Below are 17,435 nucleotides of genomic sequence, written 5' to 3'. Positions count from 1 at the left end.
TTGATCCATTCTGCAATTTGACATGTGCAATTTGTTGCAATCCCTAAATAACAAAACAATTATCAACATATCAATAAAAACTTCTCAAACCACGCTCACAGCACGCCCACAGAATGATCTAAGTCTCCGGTCTCGACAGTCATATGGCGGGTACGTCCCAGACATTTAAATTATTGTTTAATTAACCGCTTCTCCGCACAGAACTATCTGATGTGTCCGACTCTCGTTTGTTCACTGTCCAGCAGTTCCACTCTGCCTGGGCTCATTTATTGGCAACAGCACCTGGGCAGCCAATGAGTGATCTGCGCCGACGCTAATTCATCAGGACAGCCAATTAGTGAGCTATGACTAAGCAGGACTTCTGCGAACGAGCTGGAGGTGGGAATGAGATGATTTCTGTGGAAGCAGCTGTTGCACAGGCTTATGCTGCGTGAGGACTGCATAAGTACTTCGAGAGTTTTATTTTACATTTTTATAGCATGTTGCTGGAGTTGTTCTGTCTTAATTGCAAAGGAGTAAAGGATAGAGGGCTTAAAAACCGAAGCCAGCCTATGTATCACAAGAACAGCAAACGGGGATGTACTTAAATAAATCTACTCCCTAAAAACCTGCTAGAGAGACACACAGCCTGCCAACTGTGTCCTCCTCTGACTGATTCACGCTTCATGCAAGGCTAAACACGCCGCCTGTGTACCTTAGTGTTCATCCTGTTCATGATTCTTATGGAAAACACTAAAACAAAAGTCAAGAATTTTGATCACGCTTGGGAAAAAATTCAGCTCTGATCATTCTCAATGAAAAAGAAAAAAGAACATTCTGGTGTGGAAGCCAGTCTCATGAAAATGAAAAAAGAAATATTCTGTAAGTCATTAAAATGAGAAACTTTCTCAAAATAATGACTTTAAGTTATTACTTCTGAGAAAGTAATTATTTTGAAAGCTTTTGAATATTCCGAAACGTTATTTTGACTTACTTACAAAGTTTCTCATTATGTTTAGATCCTACATCATTATTCTGAGAAGCTTTCTCATTATTTCATAACACTACGTCATTATTTTGAGAAACTAAGTCATATTTTTTGGATAATGTGTCATTATTTTGAGGAAGTTTATTATTGTTTTGAGATAAGTCATTATTTTGAGAACGTTTCTAATTATTTTGTAACACCAAGTCATTATTTTGAGGAAGTGATACTAGGTCAGCATTCTGAGAAAGTTTGTCATTATTTGGAGACACTAGTCCTTATTTTCGAGAAGGTCTCTCAATGATTTACAGGGTTCTTCTCTTTTCATCACTCCGGCAGAAACAGTCTTCCATACCCTTGAAACCTAACAGCAACTGTTGTTTGGGTTTTTTTTCGGACCATATGCTTTATTTTCAATTTAATTCAATGCACTGAACTCACATTTTTCTTTGTATCTCTACATGAGGCACAAACCAGCCTTGAGGCACCTCCTGGCAGACACTGCCAGCATGACGTGAAGAGGTTAGAGCTGTCCAGGCTCTGGCAGGAGAGCTAGACTGCAGAAACATGGAGGTTTCTGTTGCTGTTTATTTGGTGGGAGGTGGTTTGTTTTGCCAAGCAAAAAATAGCCCAGACCTTTCTTGGAAAAAAGGACAGGACCTCTGGCTGTTTGGCTTATGGTTTCATACATCTGGTGACTTTAGTGTAGTACTGGGAAACCGATGACATTTCTTTTCCAGATTAGTGTACAGACACTACAATACAGAGTCGTGTAGTAATTTCACTGTTTGACTCGGGAGACAGAATTATTGTAGATAATCCATTCAGAAAGGACAGCAATATGAAATCTAAACATGCAAACGGAGATTGCAGAAATACCTCATCTGGTGAAAATATTTTCCAGGGAGGACTTAAAATGCAAGGCAACGTGCTTGATTAATGAAGACTACTGGTGTGATTACAATGGTACAACAAAAGGGGAAGGGGGGTGGAAGGGCTACACTGAGCTGAATGCATAAACAGAGAGCAGGAGAGGGGGAGGAAGAGGAGGAGGAGGAGAGAGGAGAAGATTTGGACCTGTGCAGAACCGTTCAAAACGCCGTTGATGAATTGGACCAGCTGCTCCATGGTCTCAATCGGCTCGCTGGGCAGGAAGTACTGCTCGTTGGATGTGTTGAGGATGATAACGGAGGGCACCGTCACCTCGCTGAGAAAAACAAGGAAACACAGCTTTTAATCGTCTTCACCTCGGCACCTTGGACTGCAATTATCAAAGTGCATCATTAGACGGGAGCAAATTGTGGTTTCGTTAAAGAACAAATTGTAACAAAGAGAATACAACAGTGAGATAAACAAACCCTTTGTACTCGGAGCAACCTAACTTTTCCCATGGGCATTCTTTCAAAGGGAGGATTTTTCGTCTGAAATAGGCCAGGCTGCATCGCCTTTTCCCTTGGAGTGGCATTTCCTCTATCTTTTATGCAAACAGTGTGCAACTCAGGGGCTTTATGGGTCTGTGCCGGTCACACTTAAAGAGACCTTTACAAATTACAGCTGACAAGTGAATCGCAGGGAGTCCAGAAGAAAGACGCTCTGCATCCATTGCTGAGACATATGCAAAACATTAGGAAGACCGAAGTCAGAGGACAGACAGAGGCACACAAACTGTACAATATGCAGCTCACTTATTTCGACAAATCAGCAGAGGAATGGCAAAGCCCAGAGACATCACGAACAAGCTCATATAAACAAGCAATGTGGAACACATTTAGATTCAAAAGACTCAAAACTAGCAACTTCCAACTTTCAGCTTAAGTATGGAGCAAACGCTAACTAAGCTAACTGCTGACTTTAGCGCCATACTTAACACAGATACGTGAGAATAGTATTTTTCTTTTTATCTAACCATCAACAAGAGAACAAACTGTTAGAAATATTCTCCTTTGCACCAACACAAATTAATAAACACGCCAGTAGATGTTTTGGCGGGTGGCAGCAAAGCCCCGCCCAGTTTCAGTTCGCCCACGATGAAAAAGAAGCTTGCTTTCTGCATTTCCGGTGAAGGCACAATGCTTTCTGATTTGATCTGAGACAGCACTACCATGTTGAAATTCAGGCACTGCGCATCTGAGTGCATATTGTGCAAAATGTACTACATCAAAACTGTAAGCAAGAAAATTACTCTTTAAATAAACAAGTTACTAAAAACTGATTGAAAACAAAAATCTAAAAATCTAGATGAAAACCAGATTTTAAAAATAATATGCATCGCAAACAAGCTGTACTTTACCACTTTGTTTTTTGTTTTCTTTTACCTATTTAAAAGGCTTACTATTGCACTCAGAGGCCTTACAGGTCTGTCACAGATAAAGAGACCTTCACAAATTTCGGCTGACGAGTGAGTCGCAGTGAGTCCAGAGGAGATAGAAACTGCATCCATGCAGAGACGTATGCAAAACATAAAGACATAGAGTCCGGTGATCTTGCAGAAAACACAAAAACAGAGATATACACACTGTAATATCTGTAGCTCACTTATTCCAACAAATCAGCAGAGGATTTACTAAGCCCAGTGAGATAACAAACAAGGTCATATAAACAAGCAATCCCTCTTTGACATGTCTCACACTACACCAAACTCCGGCTCAGATAAGGCATCCAAGCACTCTGATGCGCGCGCACACACACGGGCACACGAGCAGTCCATCACGCCGCTGCCACCTCACATCCCCGCAGTGTTACTCAACCCGGCAACAAATTTCACACACACGCACACATATCCATCACTGTCCCAATCCGCCACCCAGCTGAGATCAGGAGTGCAAACACACACACACACACACACACACGCGGCCGTGCAGTGGAGTCATCAACGCCTCACTACTCCGTCCAGCTGAGATCTGCAATCACATGCGCACACACAAACACACACACACACACACTCGTATTATGAATGCGTATTCCATCTGACATCCAGCCTACTCCAACAGATGGCACCCATTTAAAATAAATATGGATTAGCCTATTCACCTCTGTGAGTGGATACTTCTGGGGGTTTGCTGCCCATAATCAAGGGTCATATACTGTACTCCATAGAATTAAAGCTGGCAGAAAGCACACATTTAAGTCATTTCCTCTCATCTGACAGAAACAGCTGCCATGTTATTACAGCTAATCATCTTTGTTTTTTATTTTACAGACATGCAGAAATTGTATCTATGTTTATTTTGATCATTAAAGGAACTGTTTGTCTTGTTAGACGAGAAAATCCACACTGCTCTTATATCTGTGCTTTAACTATGCAGCTAAAACCAGATTAGGTTAGTGTAAAACTTCCTTTTATCCTTTTTTGTTTTTGTTTCAAGAAGTAGTTCGGCATTTTCAGAAATATCCGTGTTCGCCTTCGTGTCAAGAGTTAAATGAGAGGATTGATACAAGTCTAACGTCTGAAGCTGTCAGCCTGTTAACATAAAGGCCCGTAGCTTACGCCCTGTGCAAAGCAGCAATATAACACAGTGCAAGTGTCGCTGCTTGTTTCTGACCAACGCAGTTGTCCTTTCACACCCAGCGCCCACGTTGTGTAAGTGGCAAATGTACATGCACCCATCTGTGCACCCTTGGCTGTGTTGGTTTTAATATGAGGTATGGTCTAGGGACTAATGTTTTTCCTGAAAAAAAAAACATTTTCCAGGAAATCCTGGCAACATATATGTAACACAGAGAAATGAGGGTTCTAAACCTGACTGTTTTAATGTATTATCTGGCGTTATTAATAATAATTAGGCAGTAGAACACTATTTCAACACTAATTAACATTATAATGTACTAAAAACTGTCCATGGCAACAAAATTCATTAAAGCAAGTCATTTGGTGCTTTTAAAGTCATGATATTAAACTGAGACAGATCCCATGTTCTGTTCGCATGCAGAGGCTGCTGCGTCTCTAGCAGAAGGCTGGCACGGTGCACGCCGCGGTGTTGGATACGGTCGGCCTAATAAAGTCAGTGATCCTCAAAGTTAAAAAGCAAAAACTCCAAAAAACCTCCCACTCACTTGTTGTGAGAATTCAGACGGATTCTTTGGGAGGTTTTGGCCGTCCTTCTTCAGCGAGAGCCGCATTTCACCACAGCCAACTGTCGAAGGTAAATATGTTGCCATCTCTGTCAGTATTTCACCCAAAAGTGTTTTGGAAAAAGTCTGAACTTAGTGTTCTTGCACACTTTGGGCTTTCATTTGGAGTTGTAGCTGGAATTTGAAATATCGCAGTCAACCACTTGCTGAACCTCAGTCTGGTGTATTTGATCCCTTGTTCAGATGGTGCAGTGCGGACGTTTAATCTTTATGGTTTAATATTTTTAAGTATTTCCACATAAATCTGGTAACAGAAATCATGTTGTGTTATTCTAATTCAGATGATAGGGCCAAAGGTTACTGCATTAACTGCACTAACTGCATTAATAATCAAAAGTGTTTGAATTCAGTGCCGCTTTGTGCTTATTAATCAGTTGATTTACATGCTTGGTGTGCTCCACTAGTGCACGAACAGCTGTTGTATATGTTTTAAGAAAGTAAACCAGGCCCACAAGTTTTCTCAATATATTCCCATATCTTCTGAATATCTAGAATTTTTTTGCCATTTTCGATTTGCCAGGAAATGAGAAATGGTCTGGAGGCAAATTCCCAGAAATCATATTTCCCAGGGTTAGACCCAAGTGTAGTCAGGTGCATTTGTAGGTACATTACATACACTATCTTGAGGCTGCAGAAAGCGACTCTACCGTTTACCAACAAAAACCTGGTCTGTAGTTAATGGTGCAGTGTCTTCCTGCTATTTTAAAAGGCACATTATTCAGACGGTAAGGTGAGCCTACATAGGTGGGTTCACAAAGCGCTTACAGACACACACAGGTACACACAGCAGCTCATTTCGGCGCATTTGTCAAATCCAGTTGTTGATGAGACAGAGGATTGGGTAACAGTGGAGGCAGAGGTTACACCACAGAAGGACCACATACCTGTCCCCGTGAAGACGAACACCGCTTTAAAACCTGATTATTCCACCAGGCCGCACCAGACATGTGTAATGTCTCGTCAGATGATTTGGAGACTAATGCCAGATGTCCATATGCACTCCCTGTTGCTGTCAGACACACTGCTGCAATGCATCTTTGCAAGTGGGTCATTCCAGCATCTCCCAAATTGATGCACCCGCTGATCCTTTTCCTTAACAGGAAACAGTTTGCTTTGCCAACTTGCTGAATGTGCCTTTTAAATAGCGATGCACCAGGTGTAGGTGCACCTGTCTTTTAAAGGGAAGGGGAGATGGTTTAATTCATGTTATGCCCAAAACATACCTATGATTAATTAAGAGACTAAATACAACCCTTTTGCACCTTGCACCTTACTTTCGGCCCAGATTATTCGCCATTCATCTAGCAAACGGGGAGTCTGACATGCCCTGAATGCACCTGTGCCATGCACTTTGGACCATGCACTGCAGATTGGCTAAATAGGGCCAAAAGACTGGAAGAAAGGTGAAAAAGCTAGCCTGGCTCTATCCAAAGACATAAATACACATAACAGCACCTCTAAACCTCACTGAAAAACTTCTTCTTGTTTACACAAACAGAAATAAAGAACAGTTTGTGGCTTTTGGGGAAGTTACTTGGTGAAACAATTTCTTGGCGGACAAGCTGTTATAAGATAACAGTGTGGCTTTAGCTCCATAACAAAGAGACACACAAGTGATTTTGATCTTCTTATCTAACTCTGAGCAAGAGAACAAAATGTTAGAACAATTCTTTAAAAAATGAAATATAAAGAGAACCGATTAAAACAACAAAATCTTAAAAAAAAAAAAAAAACAGGTGAAAACTAGATTTTAAAAATAGCATAGCAAACAATGTGTAGCTTATCCATTTGTTTTGCTGTGACTGTTTTTTTTTTTTTTTAAACTTAATTAATGGGACTGGCTCATTATCAGCAGTTCATTAGTTCCTTTTCCCCAAGTTTTCTTTTCACTTTCTGTTACTCGAGGCATTTTCTGAGCTTTAATTATTGCAAGAGGACTTAATTAAAAACTAAACTATAAACTGTGATAATGGTTATCACAGTTTGTCCAGGAAACATACATTTTGGATGCATGGGGACATAAAAACCTAAAATAGCACTTTTAGATAAAAAAAAAACAATAGAACGGATATCATTTTTGTTTGTCAGCCAAGACTTGGCATCAGAAGCAAACATCGTTTCTGAGGTATACTGAATATTATTTCCACAATATACTTATTAGAGGTTCCACAAAAGCACCGTTTAGTCTACAAATCAAATGATCTAATAATAAACTTTCTAGTCATCCTCCTGCTACGATCAAGAGTCTTCCCTTCCTGCACAGACTTTTCAGTCACCTCACATCCCTTTTAAGTTCTTCACAGCCCACAATGCATTCCATATAAGGGGTTAGCGTTAATCCTACGTTTAAACAGAGGCAGAGACAGCCTCGGGCTTCGAATGGTGCTCATGTTGTATGTGTACGTGTGCGTATTCATGAGTGTGTCAATGTGCCTCTGGTGAAAGCAGGGGCAGCCTTACGCCAGACAGACCGCTGCCAGAACACAGTAATCGCTGTGATGACAGAAAGAGGGATAAAAAGCCATCAGATTTATTTCCATGGCTCTCCTAAGGGAGAGAATTAGTGGACATTGACAGGCCAGGATTTCATTCCTCAAAGGAGGGCAATTAATCCTGCGCCACAGCGGCCAAATTCAGTCCTGTTAAACCCAGGGAAATACATATTGTATGTACTCATACAACATTAGGAAGGCTAATCACCTCTTTTATCCTTAAATATAAACACCGCCCGTCTAATTTCAGCCATACACCGGGAGTCTGCTTATTGAACATAGTCATATTTCCAAAACAACTTCTACTGTACTCACTGACACACTTTTAATTACACAGGACTTAGGAGACTGTGTCTGCTATAATCTCGCTCATACAAACAATAACACGCTCAAAATAAAATAACATCCTGTAGCAGATTCTCACACAAACAACAGAGGCACACAATTAGATACTGTACGTTAACCAGACACGCCAACTGGTGCAGCCGCGCTCGCCTGCAACACTAGTGGGGTTCTGTCTAATTAAAAGTGTGGGATGTCAGTTGCAGGGCCTCCCCGAGCAAGACGCACCAACAGTCGGCCTCGGCCCGGGCGCAAAGCTGCTGCAGCAGGGCTCTGTGCATCATTAGCGCTGCTCTTTGACAAGCTATTAAAACACATGACCGCGATAGATATAATCCACGCGTAGCCTCATCCTCATATATTCCTCTTTCTATCCTGCCCTCGCAAAAGCAGATTTGCAGCAGCTTGTGAGCTTTTTTGTATATGCGTGAGATGGTGGTGGTGGGGGGGGTTAAAACTGCCGAGAGCAGTGGGGAAAAAAAAAAAGAAAAACAGACAGAAAGAAATGACAGACCGTCTGTGTAATTGACTTCTCCACGAAAGAGCATCTTTAATGACAGAGGCTGGCATTACAAGTCAGTTCAAACCTGGTTAAGTAGCTGACAGCAGGTAATATGAGGTAGAGGAGGAGGAAGATGACATGAGGAGACAGACAGAGGTAAGCTGGATGCCAGACACTCACCCCATAATGAGGCTGAATGTAAAGTCTAAAAGTACAGAAGAGTCACCAGCTAAAGTACTGAAATATCTGAAGTATCCAAAGTAAAAGTACTTATTCTTGGAAACTGTCACATTACTGATTTTATATATATGACAAGGTTCTTTCGATATCAATACCAGTATCAGAAATAGCAATGGGAATTATCTAGGGTTGTGCGATTGACAAATCTATTGCTTATTGATGATGGGATGAATTCATCACCGGCTGTTTTTTTTCTGGCTGATTTTTGGGGCAAAATTTGTAATTTTATTTTGCTAAAGTTCTAAAGTTCTGTGATTTGGACATTGCGCTTGGCCATGTTGTGATGTCAGTTGTTGTGATTACTTGTGCAGCCCTCGTGGAAATCATGTTCAGTGGCATTTATTCTCTGTGTGTCTGCTGACTGACATCTACTGTAGGTAATTCACTGACTATCAATAAGTACCTCATACAGCTTCATATGAAATATTCCATACTATCCCTTTAATGTAAATTTTTAATGTAATAAGTAACAAGTGACTTCTGATCTTACTTTCCTGCCCTTGTGCAAACAGATTCACATGAGCTTGTGTGCCTTTTCATTAATGTGACAGTGGGGGGTTAAATTTGCCGAGAGCATGGGGGAAAAAAAAAAAAAAGACACGACAGTCCGTCTGTGTAATTGACTTCTCCACGAGAGAGCATCTTTAACGACAGAGGCTGGCATTATAAGTCAGTTCAAACCTGGTTAAGTAGCTGACAGCAGGTAATATGAGGTAGAGAAGGAGGAAGATGACATGAGGAGACAGACAGAGAGGTAAGCTGGAAGCAAGACACTCACCCCATAATGAGGCTGTTAATGTAGTCGTTCCCATCCATGTGGCCAAACTGGAAGTCTCTGAGGAGGACAGACAAATCAGTGGCATGAGAATGTGAAACATTGCATCAAAAAAAAAAACACACACAATCCAGTAAAACAAGCCCTTATTTTACTGTCTCTGTGGACTAGAACAAACTGGGGCGCCAACTTTCCTTGCACAAACATGAAACCACGTTGAATGGAATCACATGTTCTCACTGTGAGAATCTGGCATCATTTTTGTCACTGCAGAGAAAAAAAATAAAATATCCCCGAAGCCCACCGTTCTGCGCCGTCTCATGTTTCTCCACATCTTTCCCAGCACAGAAGAGACTCAGGTGATTTATCTAAGCGATAAGGCAGGAGGAGGAATTCAATTTGTATCTCATTGTGCTGCACTATGTCTGAGCAGAGTGTATTGTGGGTAGACGAGGGAAGGAAGGGAAGGGAAGGGAGGGGAGGGGTAGGGGGAAGTCCAGGGCAGGCAGTGACTTCCACTGAATGACTGATTATGGGGGCCTCTACATATATATTATATTCATATTGAATCATAGCTACATCTGGCACGTTTGTCCCCAGGGTGCTACACAATACTGCCTGCGCTTATATCAATGACATGATTATGAAGAGACTGAACTACATAATAAATCCAGTGGATGCAATATAAAATCAGTGTGTGTTAGTGGTAATCCTGCTGATAATAGTGGGTCAGACTGGGAATAAAGCTCATCAAAAAGTCGGTGTAACTTTTGCTCCTGGAGTTATGAATCAGACACTAAATAATGATGTGAAAATTAAATTTACTTTGCAACTAATACTTTGCCTACTCAATAACTTTCAATATTTACAGCTCTGCTTCCGGTGTATGTCCATCTTCCCACTCCCACTGACACCTCTTGGCCAGACCGCTGAGTAAATTGGCCAAGAGGGGGGTGAGTAACTGAGAAACTTGCTTGTGTGAAAGGAGACAAAACTGGAGCTGAACCGAAGGCAAGACTGCGCAACAGTTTTTTTTCTGGTTAATGCTTTCAGATTTTCCATGAGGGTCTGGGATTTTCTGGCTGTTTACTTAAAACGTTCCCTCCGGAAATGTGTCTCAGCGATTCATTTAACAAAACTGAAAGTAGAAGTTTGTTGACGTTATCGATCATGTCATGTGGTTCTCAGGAAGAGCAGAGGGTTTTCTGAAGCCAGAAATATAAATTCAACAGAATTTGGATTCCGGGGAAACTGTGGGGGTGAATGGCTTCACAGCCAAATCATAGAAGGTGGTTTAGAATAAGATATTCTTGTCATCCTCTTCACCAGCCAGACTTTAACCATTGACCATTGATCATATAAGAACAGCATGTAAATATTATGGTATGGGGAGAAAAATCACCCACATATGTACTCTGGACAGGATTTAAATCATACATGCAATATTTAAAATGTGATTTAAGTGTCTCTTAAATTATTCAGATGCCGTAGGTCGCTGTTAAAATGCTGGACTGGGTATTGGCTTACATCGCTGTCGTGTCAAGTTTGCAATTTTTCAAATTCAAAGGGGCTTTAAGATATTCTTATATCTCTATTTATTGATTTATTCAGACCACTTGGTGCAGCAAAACAAGCAGCAAATCCAAATTTGGTATTTTAAGGCATTTTATTCAGCCTTTTCACTGAGTTAGATGTGAAAATATTCTGGCTGTACATGCTGTTTTTCTGTGCTGCTTCTCTGATGTCCGAACTCCCTCGTTTTGTGGCTGATAGCTGCAGCGCTCTCACTCAAAAATTTGTGTACCCATTAGTCCCTCAGACGCAATAGATGGGGAAAACAACTATTTATTATCCGCCACAGGCCTTGATGTAACTGGAGAGAAGGCAGATCTCTTCAAACACAATAAAAAATCTCATCACACCAAAACAATCTAGATGGATAAATAGCACTACAGGCTAGGGGAATAATCTTTATTTTTGATGTTGTGGTGGAATGTTCCTTTAACATGCCCTGCAAGTGTTCTGCACAACATGAAATCTAAGGGGTCCACTATCATTTGTGGACAGAGTCAGAGGTTTCATTTTGAAGCTCTTTGTGACAAAGCTTCTTGTCTCGTCTTGTTGCACCGACCTTCTGTAGCACAGCTGGCACATAAAAGCCAAGACAATAATGACTGGTGCAGAATTTCAACTCGATACACACCCACTAACTGACGAAATCAGACTTTCCCACAAGTGCAATTTGTGCACATGTAGCTATGAGCCTTTTTTCACCCCCACACAGACACACACACAGTCTAACTCCCTGTCAGATCTGAGATTTACATTCATTGTTCTGTCAAAATGCTACAAACGGTGGGTGAGCTGAATACCACGACATTTATTACCGCGTTCAAACATCACCCATCACCTCTGATCCGTCGACGCCGTGCGCTGCCTCCGCCCACCACCGGGGGCGACACTCGAGCCCACGACTTGTAATTACAAGCACCGTTTAGGTGTGTCAGAACACGGCAGGCAGCTCTGATCTCAGTGGGAATCTCAAACTCAAAAAAAAAAAAAAAAAGCGCAGCAGTGGGTAGTGTGGTGGATAGCAGTCTAATTGATGATAGGGATCTGTGTAATTCAATCAGTCTAATGGGAACGCCTGGTGGGGAAGAAACACTTTGATCACGGCGGTTTGAGATACACCTCTTCATTCAAAAGCAGAAATCTATGTGATGAAGCAACATGGTCAATGGTGGGGCGCAGCAAGAAGGACTTAAGCACAACATAATGATGGGTTTTCTTTTTTAAAATTAAACCTTTTGAGGAAATCCTCTTGTCACCTGGCGCCCTGCTGGGAGTGATCAGAGATAGGGGTCAGCTACAGAACAGCGACCTTACAGCTGATTTGAATTCAAGCCTCTTCAGCAGAGCACACGTTGCCTCAACCCGAGTCCTCCAGCTGCAGGACGACCTACGTACGACATCATGCAAGTGTTTAATCTTGCATACTGTCTGTCTTCCACCATCAACCTACGGTGTCCACTAACAGCTAGGGAGCAATCATAAATAGGATAAAGTCAGGTAATTTCACACACTTTTTAGTAGATTAGACCACCTAAAATTCTGAGAACTAATTCTGCTATATCTCTATGGAGAAAATATGTTTGACATACTGACAGACGCAAACAATTAGCTGATGAAAAGACATTTAAAATGATTGTAACACACCTGTCACCAGTGCCAGGACACTGTGCTTCATATCTTCCTCACAATCTGCAACTGATCTTCAGAATATCAGCAAACAACGTTACTCTAGATTATTCTATTTGAAGTCTTCTGAAATGAGGCACCAACCATCAAAAAACCCAAATGATGCCCAACCTTACTCACAGCTGGTTCGATCTACCTGCATGTACCTCTGCATCACGGCAGTCCACACAGGCTGTGTTTCTGCCGCCGGGCTGCTGCCGAAAGCTACTACTCTGAGTTTGCAGGAGACTTTTGAAGAGAAGAAAAGTGCTGTATTCAGAAGGCAATCAGTGATTTTTTTCCCCCCTCGTTCAGAGAAAGTGGCACAGAAGGAGGGAGGGAGAAAGAGGAGAAGAGAAAAAGAAAAATAATAACCCCTGCACCAGATTTTTTCATGCCTGTCTCATATTCTACAGATACAGACAATGAAACTTTAGTTGTCATGTTGCTGATATGATGTCCTTATGACTGTCAACAGATCGTTTTCACTGTGTATTTCTGCCATGGGAAAAAACAGGTGAGCCTGCACTGCTCATGCCAGCTGGGTGGCTGCTCCAACCTGTTAATATGGTAACCGAAATGAAAAACAACAGATCAGGTAACATAACACGCGTGCACTGCTCAAGCACGTAACGTAAACCAGCCGGAACAGCTAGGGATGTCACGAGGACCGATGCGTCGGCACCAAGTCTATGCCAAAATTCTTAAAATGTAGCAGCACGGTACCAGGAGTACGATTCGTCTGGACCTGATGGGGGCTACTAGTGTTCTAATCTGCCACTAAATGCCAAAGAAAGAAGAACCGTGCTGACCTGTACAGAAGGATATATTGATTATCACAATTAAAAATGAAAATGTTACCATTCCAGATTGTGATGATATCGACAGTGATATTATATAGATAATTATTTTATTCTTATTTGCCAAAGACAATTCATGCAAATCATTTGCACATGCTTAGGTCATGGCTGGCTCCTTTTAATTTATTTTATCAAAGAAGGAAAACAGAAGCACTTTAAGTTTAAAAGAAAAACAATTTTAAACAACCAAATAAATGCTGCGTACATCAGATTTATTATTTTCATAAAGGAGATTTTTTTCAAATCGACTTTGTCATGGTATCAGCTACACACAACAATCAACACACTGCAGCTCCACCTCAACTTGTGACAAAGAAAAACTGTGTATGAAAGTACTTTGTATTGAAGTGGATCGTCAGGTATTACTAATAAATTTGCCAAAAATAACTTACGGTGATTTCCAACTTAGTGAAGCAAGTCACTAAGACGAAGACTGAGGTAAGTGAGTTTCAAGTAATGTATATGTATACATATATGTAATGTATATAATTAACAATGTAACCAAAGTGTTACCCTTGTTATTCTTATCCTCAAATAGACATTACTACTGTTTTTGTTTGAGACAGCTGGCATTACTGTGCAGACATACCACTAGAGTACCACTTTTTTCCCCCCTCCTAGTGAGGAAATAGAATATTCACAGCTTGCAAAATCAGTTTGGTTTTGTATTGTTTTGGTTTTTTTAAGTGCCTGAAGATCAAATCATCACTGAACCATATGGCCCCAGTCAGACAGAGCGCAGTTTTTGCAGTGAGAGGCGTCTTTTTCCAGTTGATTTATATAGGCAGCGAGAATTCTGCACGCTGCAAAATGCACCCTGGGTACCTCGCGTTTTAGCCGAGCAACAAAAAAGCAACTGCAGTGGTCAAAGTTGACATACTGTGTGATGCAGACTTGCAGCAGAGAGAGTGAGAGTGACTGCAGCATAATATTCTCAACATTATGAAACTCAGAAAGTCTGTGTTATAGTTGACTAACGTATGTAAAACACCTGAAACAAGCCACAAGAAAATCGTATGTGTGCATGGACGAGCGCGTCGTCTGTGTGCTCTGGTACGTAAAGAAGTGTGTGTTGAAGTACATGGGTTTTATTGTTCTGTTTTTCACAGTGGTATCGAATTGGCGATCAGGAATTGTGGAATTTCAAAGGTACTCGTATCGACTACTAGCAAAAATAACAAAAATACAGTTCTAGGTTTGGAAGTGCATTCCCTTTTTGTATTCAGTGCCTCGTTTAATTGGTTCCTCTCCAGTAACACAGCAGGTTGAACAAGGCGGTGCGTAACATAAACAATTGCAGCAGGAGAAAACACAACATTATGCATTAATACAAACCGAGCGCTGAGTTTTTGACTGACAGCTGAAAGGAACACCTATATTTGGAAGCTGACATTTTGCATAATTACCTTTCTACTGAACCTCAACGAAAACAGACGTGCCCCAACAAAGGCATAAACTTGCTCGTGAATAGACAGGCAGCGTTCCCCAGCGAGAGCACCACCCTAGAATAAATGTATAAATTGGATGTTCATCTTTCACCTCATCGCGTATCCGTGCCTCACCTGTTAAAATGTTCTCTGTATTCCTTCGCCACCCTCTGAATCAAGGTCTTTAATCTAAAAGCAAATGAGAAGAGAGTGAAACACCACATAAAAGTCGAACCTTTTTTTAGACGATGCCTGCAATTTGTGGGAAGATCCAAACAATAATAGGGAGTCTTATCTGTATTTGAAAGCCGTGCACTTAAGGCACAACTATTGTGGTAACCGTGGGAGTAATTTATATAGAGAGCAATGCTTTTTAATTTCAGTGTTCTTTGTACCTGCCACTCTCCTCTGTGGGGTCCTTCTCATCGATGACTGCAATCGCCACCAATTTGCCTGAGGTGGCAGACAGGGATTACAAATCACAATCACACACACACAAAAAGAGGGTGAGAAGACAATGGCGGGCCAGATAAGAAGGCTCTGGAGGAGACGAATCACCTCTCGATGGGAGAAAAGAAAGAAAGAGGCGACCGAGAGCGCTTCATTCATTCATCACCCAAAACATTGAGCTAGCTTTGGCTTTTTCAGCCTAGTTTAACAGGAAACAAGTGGTCACTTTCTGGTTGAGGAGTTATTTCAGTGCCATTCAAAACCTAAACCCACTACATGACAAATAGGTCTACTTAAAAAAAACTGTTACACAACTTAAAAGGCCTGTTATTCAGAGTTGTATGGTTTGAGGCTAGAAAACCTTTGTTGCTCGGATTGGAGTGCCAGCCTGCCCCCTGGTGGTCACCCGGTGGTGGTTGTGTGGCAAGGTTGAGGTTATGTAAAGACAGTCTGGCATCATGAAAAGTAATAAGCTACAATTTTCATCAGTTTTTGGTGCGATTGTGGCTGTGGGTTTTTTTTGTACAGTACATGTTAAAAGCATGCAGTGTAGCCTCTTTTAAAGGGTTAGGTTAGTACTGTTCTTATCAGACTCTCTGCCCCTGAAGAATAGCCATCAAATGTTTCCTTACAGCACAAAGAAAGCAAAACTTTTGTTCTCTGAATCTGTCAAATAGATTTTGTTTCATCAGCTACTAATCCTTAACTCCATCTGTGTTCTGTCCTTTAGGTTTTGACGGATAAAAAGATCTAAATTACATCTTGAGACCAGTCATTGATTTTGGTTATACGTGTACTTAGATAAGGGCAGGGAGGTGTGTGTCAGCGTGACTTCTTTTGAGTGTGTGTGATGAGGCTTTTAGAGCATTAAAACATCACTCCACCACCGCACATTGAGCCCCGAGTGCATGAAACCTGATACTTGATTGAAAAGCCTTTAGAGACGAGGCTGTTTATACTGTTTTCACAAATTCACTTCGATCTAAAACTCCACTAAGTTATTGTAGCAGACTGAAGCCACAGACTATGCCGTCTTTAATCAGTCACACAGAGTTTATCCAATTAAGATGCTTTAGAGACTCTTTTGTGTTCAGGACTACCAACACTAAGCAGCAAATGTGGTGTAAATGGGTCAAACACTGACTGTAAGCGGCAACAAATGTAAGCAAAATCCAACCGTTGGGCATCACTGATCTCAGTTAACTGCACATAAAGAGGTAAAATACTGTATCTAATATTAGAAAGCACAGCTTTTTCTGCACACAGCTTCAATTTACTGCCTTTAAAGGCATAGTTTGGATTTGAAGTGGGGTTATATGAGGTACTAAAAGAATCAATATCAGTTTAAGTGTACGCTATATTTAGAATATTTTCACCGCTTTACCATGCCATCAGACATCCTTTTTTCAACGGGAAACCACTTTTATATAAAGGCGCTGTATTGTTCCCTCCAAAGCCACCAGACTCCACAGGCGAAATCCACAGTGGTGGAGAGAGTACTATTAAAATGTACTCAAGTACAAGTACTGTTACATTCCCGAAACATTTCTCAATCTCAGGTAAAGGTACTGGACAAGTAGTAGAAAAATACTTAAGAAAAACTACTCAATTAAAGGGGTTACTGTTTGTTTAAGTCTTCAGTCTAAATGACTCCCAGCTCCTGCTCTGTTCTGCTCACCTCTACAAACCCAGCTCAACACATACTGACGATTTTCACCGCCGTATGAGGAGGGAGAAAGTCTGAACATGGAGGAGGCGGAGCGACTGGATGGATCAAACAAACACAACAAACAGACTTTCACCCAGAAGACAAGAGCTTCATGTTCCATGTGAAACAAAAACTTTACCAAAAGTTCTGAGGTGCATTAACGTTATGTATGTCACCTGACTTTTGTCATGCGACTTTCATGGTGCGAGTCACTTCAGCGACATCACAGGATGCACATAATGTAGTATTTTAAACCCCAAACATGGTCTTATCTTAAACCCAAGTACCCAAGAACTTTTAGTACCTA

The 17,435-nt window shown here is 41.2% G+C and overlaps 1 protein-coding gene across 1 annotated transcript in view; it reads right to left on the bottom strand.

Moving 5' to 3' along the window:
- The window catches only part of tmx3b (thioredoxin related transmembrane protein 3b), a 49,276-nt gene that overhangs the window by 9,818 nt on the left and 22,023 nt on the right, over positions 1–17,435 (bottom strand). The window contains exons 11-14 of the mRNA XM_084746885.1: positions 15,366–15,423; positions 15,106–15,159; positions 9,450–9,506; positions 2,042–2,171 (exon numbers count right to left, since the gene is read on the bottom strand). Of these exons, the coding sequence (XP_084603011.1) occupies positions 2,042–2,171; positions 9,450–9,506; positions 15,106–15,159; positions 15,366–15,423 (299 nt within the window). The remainder of the gene's footprint in view (positions 1–2,041; positions 2,172–9,449; positions 9,507–15,105; positions 15,160–15,365; positions 15,424–17,435) is intronic.

The sequence above is a fragment of the Lutjanus erythropterus genome, chromosome 21 (assembly GCF_056507025.1).
Source record: "Lutjanus erythropterus isolate fLutEry1 chromosome 21, fLutEry1.hap2, whole genome shotgun sequence".
Classification (NCBI taxonomy): Eukaryota; Metazoa; Chordata; class Actinopteri; order Lutjaniformes; family Lutjanidae; genus Lutjanus; species Lutjanus erythropterus.
The sequence above is the reverse complement of the archived record's forward strand: the minus strand, read 5'-3'. Positions and strand labels throughout refer to the sequence as shown.